The 21,211-nt window shown below is 34.4% G+C and overlaps 4 protein-coding genes across 6 annotated transcripts; 2 read left to right on the top strand and 2 right to left on the bottom strand.

The window, feature by feature from the left end:
- Window positions 1-3,871: 3,871 nt before the first annotated feature.
- LOC120191416 lies at window positions 3,872-5,932 on the top strand. The gene is made up of 4 exons (XM_039194365.1): window positions 3,872-3,924; window positions 4,162-4,279; window positions 4,387-4,459; window positions 5,587-5,932. The coding sequence occupies exons 1-4, from the start codon at window positions 3,900-3,902 to the stop codon at window positions 5,830-5,832; spliced, it is 462 nt and encodes a 153-aa protein (XP_039050296.1). The 5' UTR covers window positions 3,872-3,899; the 3' UTR covers window positions 5,833-5,932.
- A 3,908-nt stretch (window positions 5,933-9,840) lies between these two features.
- LOC120191414 lies at window positions 9,841-11,957 on the bottom strand. The gene has a single exon (XM_039194363.1). It carries the CDS (start codon window positions 11,924-11,926, stop codon window positions 9,890-9,892), a length of 2,037 nt encoding a protein of 678 aa, XP_039050294.1. The 5' UTR covers window positions 11,927-11,957; the 3' UTR covers window positions 9,841-9,889.
- Window positions 11,958-14,390: 2,433 nt separating this feature from the next.
- On the top strand, window positions 14,391-17,387 carry LOC120191374 (cytochrome b5 domain-containing protein RLF-like). Of its 3 annotated transcripts, XM_039194334.1 has the most exons (7): window positions 14,398-14,478; window positions 14,925-14,953; window positions 15,683-15,782; window positions 15,931-16,306; window positions 16,411-16,545; window positions 16,781-16,831; window positions 17,098-17,387. In XM_039194334.1, exons 3-7 carry the CDS (start codon window positions 15,741-15,743, stop codon window positions 17,184-17,186), a joined length of 693 nt encoding a protein of 230 aa, XP_039050265.1. In that variant the 5' UTR covers window positions 14,398-14,478; window positions 14,925-14,953; window positions 15,683-15,740; the 3' UTR covers window positions 17,187-17,387. The 3 variants fall into 3 exon arrangements, with proteins under 3 accessions (XP_039050267.1, XP_039050268.1, XP_039050265.1); XM_039194336.1 differs by lacking the exon at window positions 14,925-14,953 and having other exon boundaries at window positions 14,391-14,478; window positions 15,656-15,782; XM_039194337.1 differs by lacking the exon at window positions 14,925-14,953 and having other exon boundaries at window positions 14,397-14,478; window positions 15,740-15,782.
- Window positions 17,388-19,596: 2,209 nt separating this feature from the next.
- LOC120191389 (kinesin-like protein KIN-7O) lies at window positions 19,597-21,211 on the bottom strand. The gene is made up of 4 exons (XM_039194347.1): window positions 21,058-21,211; window positions 20,850-20,969; window positions 20,694-20,765; window positions 19,597-19,827 (listed from the first exon to the last, which is right to left on the bottom strand). The coding sequence occupies exons 3-4, from the start codon at window positions 20,760-20,762 to the stop codon at window positions 19,597-19,599; spliced, it is 300 nt and encodes a 99-aa protein (XP_039050278.1). The 5' UTR covers window positions 20,763-20,765; window positions 20,850-20,969; window positions 21,058-21,211.

Genomic DNA, 21,211 nt, shown 5'->3' on the forward strand with positions numbered 1-21,211 from the left:
AGACGTTTCTGAATTTCAAATACACGTTGTACTTCATTTCATTTCAACTTATTAATATAATAAAGTCATTCTGGTATTCGTGGTTGATTTGACTAACGACTACCCACTTATTAGTACTGTATGCGCTCTAGAGTTGAGCTGCGCCAAGTACTTCCAGAATTATCATCGATCCAAATTTGAGAAGATGAACAAACATTCAAGTGATACTTATATCATTCAGGTAATGATATAGTACTAACGTTGGTTAATCACTTAAGTTGCGTTCCACAACTTTACTGGTAGCACAACATCCATGTTTATTTGGATTTCTTAATTAATCCAAGACATTTACTTATTCTAGGTCATAAGGGTATTTTGGTCATTTTGGTGCTTAACATTTTTTTCTATTCATTTCAAAGCTTGAGTATATCCATTCATTCCTGAGCTTGGTGACATTCTTGAGTCATTTCCATTCCAGGGGTAATTTGGTCATTTTATAATTCTAGAATATTTCAATCATTTCCTTCCATCCGGTCTTATTATTTAATTCAATCTTATCATTTACTTCAGTCCTTTCGAACAATTCTGTCAGCAGAATACCTCCAATAAATTACTCTTCAAGTATTTACTCCTTATTCGAATATTTTCGGGTCAAGTGTCTTCTCAGATTTTACAAAAGGAATATTATAAATTTTTCTGTACAAAGACAGGATCTTAACAATTAAATTCGTACTTAATCGAGTTAAGTACAAATCCTCAAAGTACTCTCTCATTCAGGGTCAATTCAGACTATTTTATCTCTCAAGGGCATTTTCGTAATTTCTTAACCAAATAATTTCAATATTAGCACTTAACGAAAATAATTATAATTTAGAGATCCTATGATCAATTGCTTTCCCGAACATTCTTTGATTTTGAAATGATTCCTTCACAAACTCTCATAGGATAAACCGGTTATCCATAATTTCCAAATAAAACTAACATTTCTTATGCACATCAGTAGTTATATCGGATCAATATGTCTTTTCAGAGTATTAACCAACTTCCAGGGGCAATCTTATCATTTTCCAATATAAGGGTAATTTCGTAATTTTACCATATCGGAGTATTCTCATAATTTTTCATCCAAGTATCTTTAACATTTAACCCTTGATGATATAAAATATAGTTACAAATCCAGAGCTGATTTCTTTATCACCAATCACAACTTGTAATTTAATTCTAACAATTATCAATCTCTTATCTTAGTCATTCGATCCGTATTCAGTTACAGAATTTCTACCACATTCATATCGAGTGAGTAAATTATTCAACTCCACAAAAGTGACCAACATTATCTTATTCATGCATTTACCAATATCAACATGTTCCATAAAGCATAAAGAGGTAGTAAAGTATTACCTCGATTTCCGTGCAATACTGATCGACCATAAAATTCCATTCGAACGCCTTTGATCTTCAATTCAACTTCCAATAATTCCTCAGATACATATCAACATAAATTATATCAGAAACGGAGCTTAATTGCGATAAACGGATCGAATCGGGTGATAAATTAGTCAAAAATAGCTTACCGGGTTCGAATTTGGCAAAACCGACTTCGGATTCGGATTCAAGACGTCGAAAGCATAAAGTATGACTTTTCGAAAATTTGGAATTTTCGGTCAAAATCAAAGTCAACGGGTTTGACCGGCAATATCGAGGCCTTCGGGTCCGAATTTTGGAAAACGGATTACGAAATCGGATTTGGAACGTCGAAAACTATCAAGATAGGTATACTCGGTCGAAGTCAAAGGTCGTTTAATGCCCGGTCAAAGCTGGTCAACGTTTTGGTTAACTGTAGTCAACGTCAGTCACGGTGGTCAACAGTAAACGGCTCGATCTAGGCGGCTCGGCTTGGCTCAGCTCAAACGGCTCGGCTCAGCTCAAACGGCTCGGCTTAAACGGCTCGGCTCAGCTCAAGCGGCTCGGCTCAAACGGCTCCTCAGGCTTCCAGACGAAGCCCATTCTCAGGTGGTGGCGCGTGCGGCGCGTGAACAGTAACCCCGTGTCGGAAAATTCCCGAAAAAATTCCTAAAAATTATTTTAAGCGATTTTGAGGCACTTACAAAGATCGGTTCACAATTTTGAACGGCGGAGAGCTCGATTCCAAAACGTCGGAAACTTTGATCGCTTCACCTCCTCACGCGCCGCCGTCGACGGAGACCAAGGATGACACCGACAGACTCGGAACGATGTAAGGAACGCGATGGTGCGGGAGGTGTCGTAAACGGATTACCCGATCATCGTGAATCGATGAAAAACCAACTAAAATCGAGTTATTACCGACGATACTTTCGACTGAAATTAATGACGAACGACAATGATTCACGACGAAAGGTTTGAGGGGTTTTGTTCCTCGGTTGACAACGAACACGATGGTGGTTTCGGTTCGTCGATCGGAGGTCGGACGGCGAGTAGATCGGAGTTGAAAAGAGGTTGAGGGGAAGAGGAAAACTGGAATTTTCCAAAAAAATATGCGTCTGATGGGGTTTATAATATCTCAAAAAGAAAAATGGGTAAACCATAAGTTTAGCCACTGAATTTTCTGCCCTTTATAACATGGTCTTCCAACTTTGAAATTTTGCAATTTAATCCTCATTTTCTTCCAATATACCAATTAAATTTACCATATTATAATTTCTTAAAATTTAGCCCCTAAATTGGGGTGTTACAGGTCCACCAACTTTACGTTGTTGGTTTGTTAAGTACTTTAACTATTAAAGTTACAAAAGAATTCTCTGACTATAAGATTTTTTTGGTCAAGTCCCCGACTATTAAAAGTTACAAAATCTCATCGGACTATTCATATGTTTCAAAACGTTATTCTCCGTTAAAATTGATGTATGTTTGAGTTAAACGTTAACCTATTAACTGAGATATGATAAAATCATATTTGAATGGCGTCTATTGGTATTGTCGTTGTTTTCAAACACTGACTTGCCATCATAATGTTTCAAGCACTGGTTCAGAGACATAATGTAAACATAGATTCGATCCACATAGTACAACTAAAATGATTATGTGATAAAATTTTATTATATCCCAATCAAAAAGTTAATGTCCATCTCAGACGACTGTTATTTTTTTAACAGAAAATGATGAGTTTAAAACATATTAATAGTCATGTGATCATTTTGTAGCTTTTAATAGTCAAAGGACTCAACACTATAGTAGTGGGACCATTTTATAACTTTTAATACTTAAGGGACTCAACAAAGCAACTCCCTATAATTGGGGGACCACTTATGTACTTTACCCTTTAAATTACACCTGATAATTATTTGGTCGTTTAAATCACAATCTTTTTACTAGTTAACTCTAATTTTATTTGATTAAACCTTAAATCAAACTCATGAACACTTCCACAAAAAATACACAATCTTATTCGTATGGACGAAGCTATGCTTTATCATGGACCAGTACCGCCTCCCAATTTTTTTTATTATTAAAGAATATATACGGATATATACATACTTAGACCCCTTAATTTTAATTTATTTTGATTTGTTCTTCATTTTTTCGTTAATTACATTCTATCTTCCTTAACTTGATATCCTGGCTTCGTGTGTAACAACTCCTAATAATTTATGGAAAACTAACTAAAACCCACACAAGAAATGAAAAAATCCAAAGGGTTTAGAAAAGCATAACTTTTTTTTGGAAACTATTCTCCACCTAAATAGATTCTTTTCTCCGCATGCATGAAATCTTCAATCTTTCCAAGGGCATTGCTTCATGCCTAGGGTTTTCCAATGCAAGATACTCTCCCTATAGGGCAAGTTTCATTGCTTTTGGGGTTCACATAATTCCTTATAAAACCCTCTGTTTTAGCCTCAATTGCCATACAAAACACAATCTTGTAAAGAAAGAAGAACAATATGGGCCAAAGCACATCATCTTCTGGCAATTCTCTTTAATTTCCTTATGATATTATGAATATATATTTTGATTAGTCCCCGATGAATACAAATTAGCATCTGTTCGAAAACTCTTAATCATTTAATGATAAACACTCATATGTCCCTGCAAAAGATGTGTTCGAACCTATATGATATTTTATATATATATATATATATATATATATTACTTTCATTCTTGCAATTCATACCTATCTGATCATTTTCTTGTCAATGGATGCAGGGAGCACAAAGCGTAAGGATTTTGATTCTGTCATAGAAAAATGTTACAAAACTTATTTTAAAGAAGAGAAAGATTGGACCTTAGCTAAGTTTTATCGAGCAGTGTGCGAAACCGTCGAGTAAGTTTATGAGTTTGAATCCTCTTTAAACGTACAATATCTTTTGATTTATTTAGTTCGACGTTTATATATGTATATAACATTTTTTGCTATGGTGTTTTTGACAGAGAAATCAACAAAAAGCTTGGAAGCACTCAATTGAGTATACCAAAAACCACAACGCTCGAGCTTGCCTACGTGGTTAGTGTTTGAGTTCCTCCTCTTACTCTAATGCATGTGAATCAATTAAGTTTTAACACGGGAGACACCAGGACAGACGCATGATTTTGTATCAGGAGTACGGATCTTTAAGAATTATATTATAAATTTAAGTGGTGCAAAATTATATCATTAAAAGGAAATATAAAGAAATACTAGTTGTGAGCATTTGACCTAGTTTGAGTTAACGAGTTCCATTTTATAACTCAGACTTTATATGATTTTTTTTATTCTAGTCGAGTTCGTGAAATTCGAGTCAAGTCGAGTTGTTCGAGTTTCTATTTAAATTAATTGTAAATATTTAGAGTTAATTGCATCATATGTCCCCAAGCTATGATCCTCATCTTAAATTGGTCTATGAGCTTTTAAATACTCTAATTTCATCCCCAAACCATGGTATCCATGTTAAATTAATCCTTAAACTTTTGGACATTCCAATTTCATCCTTAAACTATGTCTCTCATTCTAAATTGGTCCCCAAACTTCTAAATATTTCAATTTCATCCCCAAATTTATCCAAATATATTAATTTTAACTGTAGTTTAACCTGAAGTTTTATTTTTTTCAAACATATTGGTACAGCATGGTCTAAATATTTTATTAACGGAGAATGTGATTAGTGTATACATATAGTTTGGGATGAAATTGAAATGTTGAAACAAGTTTTGGGACCAATTTAGAACAAAGGATATAGTTTGGGGATGAAAATAAAATGTTCAAAAGTTTAAGGATTATTTATAATGAAAGTCATAGTTTAGAGATGAAATTGAAATATTTAAAATTTGAAGAACCAACTTAAAAAGAGAATCATAGTTTAAAGGCATATGGTGCAATAACTCAAATATGTACAATGTTAAGGTACTAACTAATTTTAATTCAAACATGTTAATTATCCAAAAAAAAATTAATTCAAACAGCTCTTTATAACTAAATACAACATACATATATATTTTTTATCTCTTTCATATGATATAAATATATCATGTAGAGTTGTGAGACGCAACTCTGAACTCATTATTCGATTTGTTCAAGTCCTATTTTATATTTCAAACTTTATTTGAAACATTTTCAAACTGAATCGAGTTATTCGAATGTTGTGTGTGGTACAGAGATACAAGGATGCTGCGGAGGGAGAATTATCAAAGGATGAGTTTCAAGAGATACTGCAGGAAGTGCTTATTGAGAGTGGATTTTCAGGGATTGGAGCCAAAGACATTTTAATGTACCTATTTGGGGTGCCTATCACTGCCTTGATGCTCAAGCGGCAGGCAAACCTCAAAATCCACGACGATATCTTTATCCCCGCCGTCACCTCCGCCACCGTCTTCCTCCTTGCTAAACTCAATAAAATTTGAAACATTTGTATTTCATGAACACAGAAAAACCTCTCCTTTCTGTCTGGTTTATTTGGTCAATGCTTCACTTTAATGGGTAAACTACGCATTTAGTATATAACTATAAGTTTTGGTTCGTTTTCATTTGAACCTACTAATAATATCTCAATAGGAGTCAATTTATGTTAAAGTGATGTGACTGAACCTCAAATATCAACATGGTATAAGAACTAAAACCAAAATTAGACCAAAATAAAACCGGATAAATTACACGTTAAGTATTTAAACTATCAATTGTGGTCCGTTTTAATACCTAAACTTTCAATTTTTTCAAAACCATATATAACGTTTAGTTTTCATTTCACATAAGGTAATTCTTTAGTTAATCGTGAAATAGAAATAAGGAACGTACAACACATTTTTAATGATACAACCAGGACTTAAGGCAAAAGAGCCAGTGTGGGTGACAGACGCTCATTTACCATTAGGAAGGTACACAAACCGAGAATTCAAGCTACAAGGAACATGATCAATCAAATTATGAAAATCAGAACAGATGTGATCAGTGGCACCAGAGTCCAAAATCCAAGTAGAAGAATAATTGACAGACAAACAACAAGAAACAATACCTGTCATATTATTAGCAGCAGCATCCTGAGGGGAGCCTTTGTGTAGAAGTTTCAATATCTGCTGATACTGAGCCTGAGTGAAACTAGGAGTAGCAACAGATCCTTGTGAAGGCAAAGTAGGCTCACTGGCAGAACCTTGTGAGGAAGAATCAATGAAAGCTGCTGAAGAATCATTTCGTTTTGTAAATTTGAAATCATGAGGGAAACCAATGAGGCGATAACATTGATCTTTCTGATGCCCGTTAACTTTGTAGTGATCGCAAACGCCATTGAATCGTCGACAAGATCCAATGGAGGTATTAGAATAGAAAGATGTAGAATCTGCCAATGAAGAAGTCGTGGTGAGATGAATCCGGTGAGACTCTTCTTGCAATATCATCGAATAAGCTTGATTTACTGAGGGCAGAGGTTGAAGAAGTAAGAACTGCTTCGAATAGCGGAGCAAGTATCATTAAGACCCATCAAAAATTGAAACAACCTCTGTTGAAGAATATGCTGTAAATTGCGTTGTGATTCAGGACAAGTACATGTAGAGAAAGGAACTAAAGCGCTGTGTTCGTCCCATAAGAGCTTCAACTTAGTCAAATAAGAAGAAATAGAAAGATCGCCCTGAACAAACGTCTCAATTTCTCGTTGTAGAAAAAAATCCGAGATCCATCAATCTTATCATACCGTTCATGAAGATCTTGCCAAACCAGAGCAGCGCTGGAAGCAAAGACTATACCAGCAGATAACTCCCTACTAACCGTATTAAGAATCCAGGAGAGTACAATGGCGTTGCAACGATCCCATTGTGAGTGCAAAGATTCTTCAAAATCCTCACGTTTACAAGAACCATCAACAAAACCTAATTTGTTTTTTTACTAGAAGCGCAATCTTCAACGAGCGACTCCAAACGCTGAAATTCTCTATACCAGTGAGTTGATGAGAGACAAGAATGGAGACAAGATTCCTTTACCACGAATAAATACTTAAACCAAACCCCCGTCTCAAGCAATAAGAACAATTCCTTTACCACGAATATCAATCCCGTCTCAATAAAAAACAATAATTTTTTTACTACGAATACCACTCAAAGCGAACTTACATCAAACTTCAAATAAAGAACAAATGAACCTTTTCATGTAGACAAGATTCGTTGATGTTTCAATAAGAAATATCGTTTTAAATTAAATTAGTACTTATTTTATAAATATGAGATATATACAAGTTAATATATATTCAAAAATTCTCAATCATTTAACGATAAATATTCATATTTCTAGTGTATGCGAAGCTTAAACCAAAGACCTTAAAGGATAATGAGTCTCTTAACTATTGAAGTCGTTTGATTTATGCAATTTAAATACGTATTAGATGTCGAATAATCCTTTACTATTTCTCTTATAATATAAACTTCCTCTTTATTAAAACGAACTTTCACCTTGATGGCCATTTCATGTAGGCTTGATTTGTTAATGTATAGATAAGAAATATCATTTTTTTTAATAAATTTGATGATCACCAGATCAAAGGAGATTGGATGGGGATAATCGTCCTTTAAAAAATTTAAATTATTACGTATTTTAGGGTAAATTATACATTTAGTATCTAAATTATTAGGTTTGGTTTGTTTTATTACCTAAACTTTTAATTTTTTTTCAGAATTATACCCAACGTTTAGTTTTTATTTCGCTTTAGTACTTCGTCGTTAAAAACTTAACGAACGAGCTAGCGGCGCATATCTCCAGTCAACGAACCATCAATCCGAACGGTGGACCACGCGAGAATGATGATTCGAATAATATAGTCCAATTTCAGGCCCATCAAACGGTTGATGACGAAGATCGAAATATGAAGAAATCGAAGATTCCATCATCGATTTGAAAAGATCGAAGTGTATTCCGGTGAAACGGAGGCCGGAATCATGTTCAAAGGGGTTAAAAAAGTTGCGAGCTAGAAAGTTTAGCCTTCATCGATTGACGGATGATACATACGAGGGTTGTCGTCCGTTAAGTTTTTAATGGCAGAGTATTAAAATGAAATAAAAACAAAGCGTTATGTATGATTTTAAAAGTATTAAAATCTATTAGGTTGACATTGTTTATCCCTTTGTAGCTAAGATTCATCAAAAGAAAAGGTTTCCCTTCCTTTAAATGCTAAAATTGTTAAATATCATTTTTGGGGGGGGGGGGGGTGAACAGTCAAATGATAAGCGGAAATGTAAGTATAGTATCGTATGGATCAAATTGTATACTTATTTAAATAAATAATAATTTAGATTTAAGGTAGAGTATATTTAAAATATAGGGTAAAGTATACCGATGGTCCTTTAGTTATAGGGTATTGTTTTATTAAGTCTCCCAACTATTAAAAGTTTTAGAATAGTCTCCCGACTATAATATGCTACTTTGGTGAGTCAATCGACTATTAAAAGTTACAAAATGGTCACTCGACTAGTCATATATTTCAAACCCGTCGTTTTCTATGTTAACCTGCTGATTGTGATATAATAAAATATGATCCTAGAATCTCAAACGACTATTATATTCATATCTTAATCATCATGTTAATGTCTAGCTCAGACGACCGCCAATTTTTAACGAAAAGTGGCGAGCTTGGAACATATGAATAGTCGAGTGACTATTTTGTTACTTTTAATAGTTGAGTGAGTCAACAAAGCAACACTCTATAGTTGGAGAAACATTTTGTAACTTTTAATAATCGATAGACTTAATAAAGTAATACCCTATAATCAATGACCATTTGTGTACTTTACCCTAAAATATATTGACTAATGTTTGGATATGAATGGTGATGACAAGAGGTCGGGTGGGGTCGAATTTTTGGTCAGTTCTACCCGACCCAAAAACATGTATTCTCCATCCCAACCTGTCCTTGTCTGAAAATTATATATATTTCACCTGACCCAACTCGAATATATATATATATTCTGTTCGACCCGACCCGACTTGATATAAAATAAGAACTTAATTATTATTATTTTAAAGAAACTACATTATATCCTCGGGTCGGGTCAGGGTGAAGTTTTTTCACTCTCCACCTGACCTCAATCCCTTAAAAAATTCGAACCGACCTGACTGGAAGTCGATTTTTTTATAAAAATCAAGTTCAATCAAAACCCGTCCATTTCGGATTAAATTGTCACCCCTATATATGCAGAGTCCAAAGATCCCCTACTATTGATGTCTTTAGAACAACTAATCTAAAAGCATGCCACTAAAAAACAAAGAGCTTACAACGAGTTTGAAATTTATAACCAAAACAACTTTAGCCAAACGATCAGCCTCTGTATTGCATTCCCTAGGGACATGCTCAAACATTACAGCTTGCTAATACCATAAAAAATAATACAAAGACAAGGGAAAATACAAAACAAAACAAAGCAAAACCACTGTTTTCCCATACCAAGTTTGCTAATCAAGTGGTTTAATAAGCTGCTTCATACATCATTCATCATCAGTATCAACATAACCAAGAACCATTTTTATGCAGCTCCAATGAACAATATACTTGCATCTGTCGTCTCGACACTCGAGGGCTAGCTCTTGACACGGCTTCTGACAGATAACGCATCGAGGGTAGGAATAGATCTTCTTGACGAAAGTGAGTGGATGTGGATGATCCTTGTACGTGTACTTGCTTCCAGCCATGATAAATTGGTACTTTCCGATGACGCATTCGAAGTGCATGGCTTTGTCACAAGTTCCGCAATGATAGAACAATTTCTGTGGATCTCTTTCTTCTTCGCAGATGTCGCAGTAGTATCGTAGGGGATAGTCATCGGGATCTCGATAAGTAAGTGTCAAAGAATGTTGATCGCACTTGTGACGAGCGTCGCGTGGTAGCGTGACACATCTCCTATCCAAAGCAAATGTGCAATCCTTACATTGGAACATCCCTTCATTGTACCTTGAATCTTCACAACAACCATTGCACTTGCCTTCATACTTGTCATCAAAGAAGAGGAAATATGGCTTATCCGCTTGATATTCGAAACTGTGAGGTATTTTAGCACATCTGAGGCACATGCGATCGACGTCGTCATCCGATTTGTAAGAGAAACCATTGCACTCGTAACGACAGTGATTGCACCGAAAAACACCATCCGTGACAATGCTGAAGGGCTTTGCATAATGCCACGGTCGACACTTTCTCGGTAATTCGGCACATGCCTTGTCGAGAAAGAAATCACAATGTTCACAATAGTAAAATGATGATAGGATAGGTTGCACACACCCATTGCAAAATGTATTATCCTTGACCTCGTCCGAGAGTATCAAGCTGTGCTGATAATGACTAACGTGTTCTATCTCCGTAGCTATTACTTCGTCCCCGACATTGATTTCCTTGATCTTACGAACGATGCAACTCTTCAGTTCATACAACCAATCAGATGGCTCGACTTCGTCTGGATTTTCTACCTCAATCACACCATACAATGCCCACTTATCATAGACACACTTGACATGGATAACGAAATCGCAGCCTGACCTAGAACAATAGAAACTCCCGTGCTCGGTGTTTATTTTCTTGTAACAGATTCTGCAATCCAGAGTCCGAGAATTATTGTGATCGATACAGAGCGAAAAGTGGTGCGAAATGGGATGGGAATGGAGAGTAAGTCTAATGTGGCGTGACAATGAGATGCAGTCCTTATGAACTTGAATGTTGCAGGTAGAACAAATATAAGACACATGATTCCCCTGGTTGCCACATGCATCGCAATCGAACGGATCGTTCGGTTTTAACAACAAAGAGAACGGGTGATCATGATGAGATTTATCTTCTATAATGGACGGTGGCCAGGCACATCCGGCATGGATGTTGAATCCGCAAGGGATACAACGATAAAAGAATCCCTTCCGAGTGCTTCGGCACAGGCTGCAAACAGAGGCGTCGGCATCGAGATCGAGCACAAGTTGGTGTTTACGGTGGCAAGGGTGGTTGATTTTAGGGGCTAGTTCAAGACATTTTTCATGGACAAACATTCTACAATCGAAACAAGCATAGGAAGGATTCGTTATTGGGGCGAAACAGCCAACGCACTCGAAAGATCCGATGGGATTAATGGGAACCAAAGGATGTTGGTGGGCAACATGGCTGATCTCGACGAAGTCTCCAACATTAGTGTAGTGTGGAAGCAAAGCGCAATTCGAGTCGATATAAAATTCACAAGATGAACAACCATAAACAAATCCCTTAACCTTTTCGTTGCATAAGTCGCAATCGACTTCTCCTTTCCGATACTCCGACGTCGGAAGAAGGAGAAGGGGGTGGTCGCGGTGTGTGGGGTGACGAATCTCCTCCGGTGCCTCCGCGCATCTCTTGTGGAGGTAAAAGCCGCATTCCGCGCAACTATAGCTCGGACTCGACACCACTTCGGCACAGCCAGAGCAGTCGTAACTGGCGTCACTTGGATCGGTGGAGTCTCCGGTGAAGATTAAAGGGTGGTTGTGGTGGCTCATGTGGTGAAGCTCCGCCATGTTCCCTTTCCGATAAATTTTTTTCTGTCAATGCTTGGCTCCAACTATTCTTGTAATGCTACTTCCAGGCAGACTCAAAATATTTTAAAATTAGAGGGCTCACATGGAAATGGAATAATTTATATCATATTATAATATTAAAACTTCAAGTTGATCCTCACAACTTGAACATTGAATATTAAAATCTTCATCAGTTTGTTAGTGATATTAATTTTATTTTTTAAGTCCTAACTTTTAATTATTAGTATTTAATTTATTATTTAACTGAGACCAAAATGATATCTCTTATTAGTACAACATTAACTTATGGACTTACTTATAATATCTCTATTTAACTAAGATTTTAATCCTATAATATCATGTGTTCTCTCAATTCATAGTATGACAATGGCAACAAGAACACATAATAATAGTTAGGGCTGTAAACGAGTCGAGTCGAGTACCGTAATACTCGAGTTTGACTTGATTCGAAAACTCTAAAATGAAGTTGACTCGATTCGACTCAAAAACTCGAGAGTCTAAAATTTTCAAGCTCGACTCGAACTCAAAACCATGAACTGATGCTCGTAAAAGCTCGAAAAAACTCGAAATAAAAAAATCTTAAACTTAATTCGATTGAAACTTCAAACTCAAACTCGAACTTGAACATTAAATACATGAAAATGTTAATATTATTAATAATTTATTTTTTTCGAACTGCTCGCGAGCTTTTCGAGTCGAGTATCAAGTAGCTCATTTTGGCTCGTTATGAGCTCGAGTCGATTCCATTCAAATCGAGTATTTATCGAACTTTGACTGAATCAATCTCGAATAACTCATGATCTATCTCATCTAATTTATGTCTCTAATAATAATAAAACAAAGGTAATATCACACACATGATATAGGTGAACAATATAGTTTGTTTAAAAATATATATTTATAAAAATATTTAATGTATAATCATATATAAATAAACGATGAAGAACTTGTATATAAATTTATTAATTTTGTATTCAATCATTAAATGTTCGTTTGTTTAAAAAAAACAAAATCCAGAAAATGAATTCCGTAAAATGAATTATATTTCCTAAAAATATTTTTTGAAAATCATTTTACGATGTTTGGATGATGTTGTGTAATTTATTTTCCACTGGTTGATAATTTTTTTAAATTCTTTATTATAAACATCAATACAATGAATAATATTATTTATTAACAAAATAATAATATTATTTTTAAAATATTAGAATAATTTATTTAAATATTATTTATATCAATATTATTATTAAAATATTATATCTACAATTTTATAAATAAAAATATTACGAAAATTATATTCTATTAAAATAAAATTATTATAAATTATATTAATTATTTATTAAAATAATATTATTAAAATATTAAAAATTATAATATTAAAATATTAAAATAAGAATATTACATTATATTTTAAAGAGTATATATTAAATAATTTAATAATATTATTTTTACAAAATTAATAAATAATATTAATTTTATTAATAATTATCATATATCATTAAAATAAAAGTATAATATTATATATTATAATAATATGATTATAACAATAAAATATAATATCATATTATTAAAATTATCAATAAATATAATTCAATAATTAATAATTTTATTAAAATGATATTAAATTAGTATATTAACATTACATATAAAGTAATAATGTTTGAATATTTATGCTTTGAAGTGATAAGTTCGTTAAATGACTTACGAAACATCAGATGATAAGTCATTTTTCACCCACTAATTACCCACCATATTAATTTGGATCATTATGAATTTGGTATAATTTTAGATATTATTCTATAAATCTTAAGATTTTATAAGACATAACTTTTAATTTAATCAAATGTTATAATATAATTTTTTTTAGAATTGAAGATCATCACTTGTATAATCTGTGAAGTTGTCATACGAATATAGACAAATACAGGTGAATACGAGATATGTGGTGGATAACCAGTTGAGTAACAAGCGTGACATGAATTTGAGAATATAACATGGACGAGTGAAGATTTAAAAATTTTCTTAATAGATGATGGATAAATGGTGAATACAAAATATTAGATCAATATAAAATGAGGGAAGATATATATGTACTGCCTCGTGGTTTGCCATCCTATTGGTGATTGAGTCCATGGTCGTATAACGGGTTCGATGGTAAGGCTAGAGAAGATGCGGTGTTGGAAATGGACTGGTGGCGTTATGTAGGAGAGAAGGCAGTATTGGTGACAAAATCAATAAGATTTATAGCTTTGTGACCAAAATTGGAATAATCCTATTATTTAGTGACTAATGGGATAGTTTACCCTACATTTAGCCCTTTTAAAAATGATCTTTTCCTGTCCAATCCCAATTCCAGCCGCCGTCTACGCCGCCCCCATCCCCAGAATTGCTCCAATTTTCCATCTATTATTTCCTCGAAACCTCTTCTTCGTATTTTCGATTAGTTTATTTTCCCCTAAAAATCACGTATTTGATTAGTTTATTGTCGGATTTTCGTTACTGTTTCCTAGTCGCCGCAAAAACTCAATTGGGTACGTAAATTCTTCACCTTCTGTTTTCTATATGTTAAATCCGTATTTGAAGAACTTGAAATCTATCCCATTGGGTGGCTTGATTATTTTGTTGATTCTAATTATATAATCTTTGATCGCCTTCTCTCTTTCTTTTGCCTTTTAGATTTTCTTTTAATCTGATTTTAGAATATGAATTAATGAGATGAGATGACAGCATCTCAAAATGCAGTGTCTTTGAATGGATTAGTTTATAGTTGTAAATTAAGAATCGGAATCCAAGTTGCAGCGGCTGAGTTTCTTGAGCCAGTTTCCTTTACTTAGAAACTGGTTTTTGAATGTTTGGAAGAAAAGCTACGTGTATGACTATTCTTCTAATGAAATTTAAGCCTGAAATTTGGGTTTAGCGTAAAGTTTTGTTTTTGTATGCAATTTGTGTTTATTTCTCTCTGATTGTGTAATTGCAGATGGTGTTAAAGAGCTTCTGTAATTGTATCACTTTAGAGAAGCTAAAATTAGAGTGAAATGAGTTTATGAAATCGTCCACGTCATCACTTTCACGACACACAGTTGCCATGTCATTGTCCTGTTAAATCACTAACGACAGTGTTATAATTGGATGTAAAACATAACATTAGTGCTAAAATTAGAAGTTTGATGGTATAAATAAGTCATGGTTCAAAGTTGGATGATATTTGATATAGTTTGCCCTAAAATTAATACATCCCATATCAGCAGCCCCTGAAAGAAGTGGTCGTAAGGTAATCTGAGGCCTTTGCCCCCAACCAGTAACGCCAGCACACACAAGTTAAATGAAAAAATGAAAATGAACCTATGAAATAATCTATGAAAAGTATATCTTATGGGGATTTAGCCAAATATCAATTAATGAGATGTGATGACAGCATCTCAAAATCCAGCTTCTGTGGATCAGATAGTTTGTTGTTTAAATTAAGAATAGGAATCCAAGTTGCATTACAAAGAAACTGGTATTTGAATTTGGAAGCAAAGTTAAGTGTATGGCTATTGTTTTAATGAAATTTAAGCTTGAAATTTGGAGTTCCAAGTAAAGAGTATTGAATCGTTCACTCAACCTTGGTATTAGCGTAAAGTTTTTTTTTTTTTTGTAATTTGAGCTTATTTCCTTGATTGATGGCATTCTTTTATTGTCTCTCTGATTGTGTTTGTGTAATTGCAGATGGTGTAAAGAGCTGCTGTAATTTTATCAGAGAAGTTGTTGCCTGACTTGATTTTGTAAATTTTGAATCTTTTTTCTTCATATCATGGAGAAAAACAACAATGATAATGATTTTACCTTTTGTCAGGTAAGTTAAAGTTCTATAGTTTTCATGACCTTGCATTATATCTTTTCGCTGCGTGTATGAACTTAGTTTATCAAGAAGAAGTATTGCTCTTTGTAATGATGTTTTTATTTTATTGTAAGAATAGTTAAATTTATGGTTTTTGGTTTAGGTTGGGTCACTGACCGATCAAAATGGTGTGGAGGAGAATAATCTAGCAGCTGATGTTGGTAGTATTGCCATTAAAGACGAATCGTCAAACTGCAGTGACGATAATAAGGATGGTGGTTTTCCCTGGAAAGATAAACAGCCACATCAGGTTAATGTTGGTTCTTTGAGTTTCACTGTTACGGATGCTTCACATTTGAAATCATCGGGTGAATCATCAAGAGAAGTAGCATCCGGAGATTCGGGTACTCCAGCCAAGAATGAAGAAAAGCCAAAGAATTCTACTAGAAAGCCTGCACCTCGGACCAAGGTTCCTTTCGAGAAGGGTTATAGTCAAATGGACTGGTTTAAGCTTACTCGAACACATCCTGACCTTGCAGGTATGATGTGAAATCGCCTCTAGGACTCCCTCCCCCCAATGACCTCAAATGGTAACACTAACTGCATTTCTCTTCTATATTTCAATGTAAATCATGTGTTTCAGGATTGAAAGGGCAGTCAAATAAGAGGCTTATTTCAATGAGTGAAGTTAAGCAAAATCAAAAAGATGGTTCCATGTGGACTGTTCTGAAAGGACGTGTGTACAATATATTTCCATACATGAAGTTTCACCCTGGAGGTTTGTTCACGACTTTTCATTTTCCCCTTAACTTTGAATCCGTTACCTCATAGTTTCTAGCCAAGCATAGAATTTGACGACATTATTATTTATGGTGGAATCATTGAGCTTAGATGTAACCAGGCAATTTTTATTTTCCTATATTAGTTTTGTCTATGAATTTTGTAGTGTAATAATATATATATTTTGTCTAGAAAAGTCTATTAAACTATTTTGACCATATTATTTTTCTCAGGTGTTGATATGCTCATGAAGGCAGTGGGAAAAGATTCCACATCTTTATTCAGTATCCTTTAATAAAATCTATGTGTGGTTGAGGTCGAGGTAATGCTGATTTTAACATGTTCTTCAGTTGAAATAATGTTTGCATAACATTAGACTAAGATTAGATACCCTTAGTGGAGATGCTTGAAAGCCTAGCTTAAGATATAGGACAGTCTTATAATCGATGTCAGATATACGTCTATCTTTTTATAAAAATGGTGAAAGTACGTGCTGTTATTCTCCTCGTGTTGTAACTTTTAAAATTATACATCCTTAACCTGTGTCAAGACAAATACCATGCTTGGGTGAACTTTGAATTCTTGCTGGAAAAATGTTTGGTTGGTATTTTGGATGATAGTGAAGGCAAACAGACGTGATAAAACCCGCTTCTTCCAGACTCGGCCTCGTTGTTGGCTGTTGTTATTGTTCTTGGTGCAGGAAGAGGTATGCTTATTATCCGTAGTTGGATCATGTCATTCGATTCTATAGATCTGAATTCATATTAGACGGTAAATGGAATAAGTTGTACTACACATGCATTGCTGCAATGTGATATTTCTAGCATCATATTTAGCCTTTGATTGAATGGTCCATTGATACTAAATTTTTTGGTTGAAGAAAATAATATCGACTAGTGTTTTTATGATCAGTTGTATTTAATACAATGTTGTTTTTGGTTCTATTGATGCACTGATTCTCGATTTGATTTGCATGGCGGGTAGTGATAAATCTTCTCGACGAAAGCGAGAGGATGTGGATGATCTTCGTGTGTGTATGTACTTCCGGCCTTGATAAATTGGTACCCTCCAATAACACATTCGAGATTCATATAATTGTAAATCTTTTTCTTCTTCATATATATCACAATGATGTCGTAGCAGATAGTAATCAGAATCTTGATAAGCAAATGTCAAAAGAATGTTCATCGCATTTATGCCAAGCAACTGCATTTCATATGCAAAGCAAGTGCACAATCCTTCCATGTGTGTGCCAATTCGGTCCTAAAACTTGTACCACAAGCATTGCACTTGCCTTTACGTGTAAATATTAAGGACCAACCCAATAATTATACCTTTGTTTTTAACTGTCACGTCATCCATTCCCTTAAATATCAACAATTAAATTATTGTCAGAGAGAAAGTCATGGATTTCCGACGACCTAAAGGTAGATTCTTTCCCTCCCGATAGTGAGATCCCGAACGACACAAATAGTCGAAGAGACTACCATAGAGGCTAACCTTCTAAGGTAACCATTCTAAGCTCGGTTTCAACGCTTCTTTTTTTTTTTTTTATTGGTATTGATTATCTGTGTAAAACCGAGGAGGGGAAGCCAATGCTTACAACGTTTTTTCCTTCGAAAAGTGGGGACCTCCCTTTCTTGGTACCGTTCACTTGGGTTTTATATTAACCCTTTTTACAATTGATTTTTTTCCACTTGTTTGCTTATGGGTTGCTCATGTGGTGAATGCCATGCATGTTGCTGAAGTTGGCTTTTCGCTTACTTGCTCTTGCATTACCTATGAGGCCACGTGCCTGGCGGATGCCATTCATAGAATGATGATGGAATGGGTAGGAGCACTTATCAAGCAAGTCGATCATGAGTTGAACATTGCTCGACTCGTGCCTGTTAAAAAGTTTTGTTATTCGACTCGACTCGTTGTTCGTTAAAATTCTGCTTGACTCGTACTCGTTAAAAAAAACTTGTTGCTCGACTCGTGCTCGTTAAGCCCATTGCTCAACTAGTTCCTCGTTAAGTTCACTGTAATTTTTATCTTATTTTTTAACTATATGTAAAATCTACTAATACTATAAATTAATAGATTAACCATTTATTATGTTGTTATTATCTACTAGTAAATTAGTAATTTTTTAATGAAATAAATTTTTAAAATAACTAATAAAAAATTATTAAAAAATTAAAGAGCTATTCGTGAATTTTTCTAGTCGAGTTGGACTTTACTCAATTCAGCTCGTTAAGATCTCAAGTCGAGTCAACCCGATTCGAGCTTTTATCGAGTTTTGACCGTGTCGAGTTCGAACTGCTCAACTCATTAAGCACCCCTAGAAATGGGCTTAGAGACTTAGAGGACCAAATTGTAGAAATGATGATATTTTAAGGACCGTTGACGAAGAATGGTCAATTGGAGGCAAAGCGTGCCAGGACGAATTGAACTCGTGCCCCTTAAAAGTGGCATCCAGTTCTATAATTAAAATTTTATTTTTTTATTAATAAAATTAAAATTTTAAGCACAAACTAAGTGATCTCTATAGTAGAGTAATTATTATTATTTCTTGAAAATTCAAATTCAAATATATAAAATATTAAAGGTGTAAGCGTTCAATATCAAAAAATTAAAAATAATCTTTAAATAAATACTAAATTTTACATACCTCAAATTAACTCAAAAAAATAATAACCAGGTACCTCAAAACATTTTTCATCTATTTTATCACTTCAAATTGTACTATATACCATCCAATTCGTTTTTAAGAGTAAACTACACATTTAATCACTCAACTTTTATAGTGTTTCTATTTTGTTTACCTAGCTTTATAATTTTCCAATTTTATCACTCAACTTTTGAAATTCATTTTTAACACAAATTCTTAATAATTAGTTGAGTGATCAAAATAGAAACACATACGAAGTTAATGAAATAATCATAGTTTGCAAATAACTTTGATTTTGATTCAGTTCTCATAAATTACTCGTATTCATAATAATGCAATAGTATTTTACATTTAATAATTACAGATAGTAATAATCATACGGAAGTGATGATTGGATCATTGTCTAGCCCCTACAGCCGCAAGCTGCTTCTTCAGATTGAGCACCTCGATTGCCTTTGATGATAATCGTTCCTTCAAGTTCGCCGAAGCTTCCTCGAAGTTCCGATTCATGATGTCCGACTCATTGATGGCCTTTCTGTATCGATATCGGAAGCCATCTAACTGTGCTTGCGTTCCTCGGAGCCTCATTCTGAGTTTTGCTATGTCTTTGCCATTGTTGACATGATCCTATCATAAACGCAGAATGCATATGCGTAAATGCCAGTTCAATAGAAGCATGAAAGCAATTTTAAACAATACTCGATTCAGTTTACTTGATTGAAAGGATGAGAAGAGCAGTGGATGAATGAAATGTGATGATAGTTGGTGTTTAGAATCATCATTTCAATGTAAATATGAAATCAATGTTCCAACATACTTTAGCTAGCTAACATTCAGATATCAGAAGCATATTTGAGGAATGGGGATGGTTAAAATGCAGAATTGTAATGGAAACATGTCTAAACTTCATGAATTGTAAAATTGAATCCTCAAAAAATTTGAGAAAATCATTTTCTTAGCGGAAAGCTCCCATCCCAGATTCATTTTTACTGTTTCTCCATACTGATCTATTAAAATCGGCACGTGGATTCTTCTGGAACTAGTAGGCATAATGCCTAAATTAGCCTCCACATTTTAATTTTTGGTCAAAATAATCCTTGTTCGATGAAAATCATCAACTGATTAACGGTCAGTGTATATTGCTGACGTGATATTTTCACACGTGTTAAATTGCTAACATGTCACATAATCACTTTGGGTGACATGGCTCATACCACATCATCATCTTGAGTAACGTGGCATGTTACACAACAGTTTAGCACATTTGGAAATGTCACGTCCACAACATGCATTGACTGTCAGTCAATTAATGATTTTCATCCAGCAAGGGTCATTTTGACCAAAAATTAAAACTTTGAGAGTTAAAATGCTCTGGAAAAAAATTAGGGGCCAAAATGACCAGTTGGAAAAATGTTGAGGCTAATTTTGGCATTATGCCCTAGTAAACACACATTTCAAAACAAATTCAGTGTGCAATTTGGCTAGTTACTTACATTGTGCATTTTGACTTCCAGAAAGGATAATCTGCTACTCAGTTCCTCAACCTGAACTTTAGCCTCCATTAACTGCCAAAAGAATTTCACATGATATTAGATAATGCTCAACCTAGCTAGATGCCAACTAAAAAATGACCTTTTTTAGCAACCAACCGCATCGCTGGAGTCTTTTCTATCGTTTTCCACTCCAACCAGACGGCTTTGCAGCTCTTCGATTTGTGTCTTTAGTCTATTCCTTTCTGTTAACACGTCGTCAAGTTGATTTTTAAGATTCTGCGAAGTATAAAATAAACTTCTCAATCTCTAGAAAATAAATGTTAGTGATGATTTTCTTATGGTTGATCTTTTTTCAGTTGAAAACCTGGAGCTCGTCTGAGAGGTGAGTTTCGGGGACCGACTGTTCGATTTTGGCTGATAGATCATCTCGTTCTCTTTTGACAATACTAAGCTCCTCCTGCACATGTTGAAGCTCCAAAGAAAGCTTTTCCACATTTGAATTCAGTGTCCACAGATAA

This window comes from Hibiscus syriacus, unplaced genomic scaffold (genome assembly GCF_006381635.1).
Source record: "Hibiscus syriacus cultivar Baekdansim isolate YM2019G1 unplaced genomic scaffold, ASM638163v2 tig00116968_pilon, whole genome shotgun sequence".
Classification (NCBI taxonomy): domain Eukaryota; kingdom Viridiplantae; phylum Streptophyta; class Magnoliopsida; order Malvales; family Malvaceae; genus Hibiscus; species Hibiscus syriacus.

Coding starts and splice junctions, on each gene's coding strand:
- LOC120191414 (XM_039194363.1), bottom strand. CDS start 11,926: ATGGCGGAGCTTCACCACATGAGCCACCACAACCACCCTTTAATCTTC.
- LOC120191374 (XM_039194336.1), top strand. CDS start 15,741: ATGGAGAAAAACAACAATGATAATGATTTTACCTTTTGTCAG. Junction 15,783..15,930: donor ATGATTTTACCTTTTGTCAG/GTAAGTTAAAGT, acceptor TTTTTGGTTTAG/GTTGGGTCACTGACCGATCA. Junction 16,546..16,780: donor CATGAAGTTTCACCCTGGAG/GTTTGTTCACGA, acceptor TATTTTTCTCAG/GTGTTGATATGCTCATGAAG.
- LOC120191389 (XM_039194347.1), bottom strand. CDS start 20,762: ATGGAGGCTAAAGTTCAGGTTGAGGAACTGAGTAGCAGATTATCCTTT. Junction 19,828..20,693: donor TGGAAGTCAAAATGCACAAT/GTAAGTAACTAG, acceptor CGTTTATGATAG/GATCATGTCAACAATGGCAA.
- LOC120191416 (XM_039194365.1), top strand. CDS start 3,900: ATGGGCCAAAGCACATCATCTTCTG. Junction 4,280..4,386: donor GCAGTGTGCGAAACCGTCGA/GTAAGTTTATGA, acceptor TGTTTTTGACAG/AGAAATCAACAAAAAGCTTG. Junction 4,460..5,586: donor CGCTCGAGCTTGCCTACGTG/GTTAGTGTTTGA, acceptor TGTGTGGTACAG/AGATACAAGGATGCTGCGGA.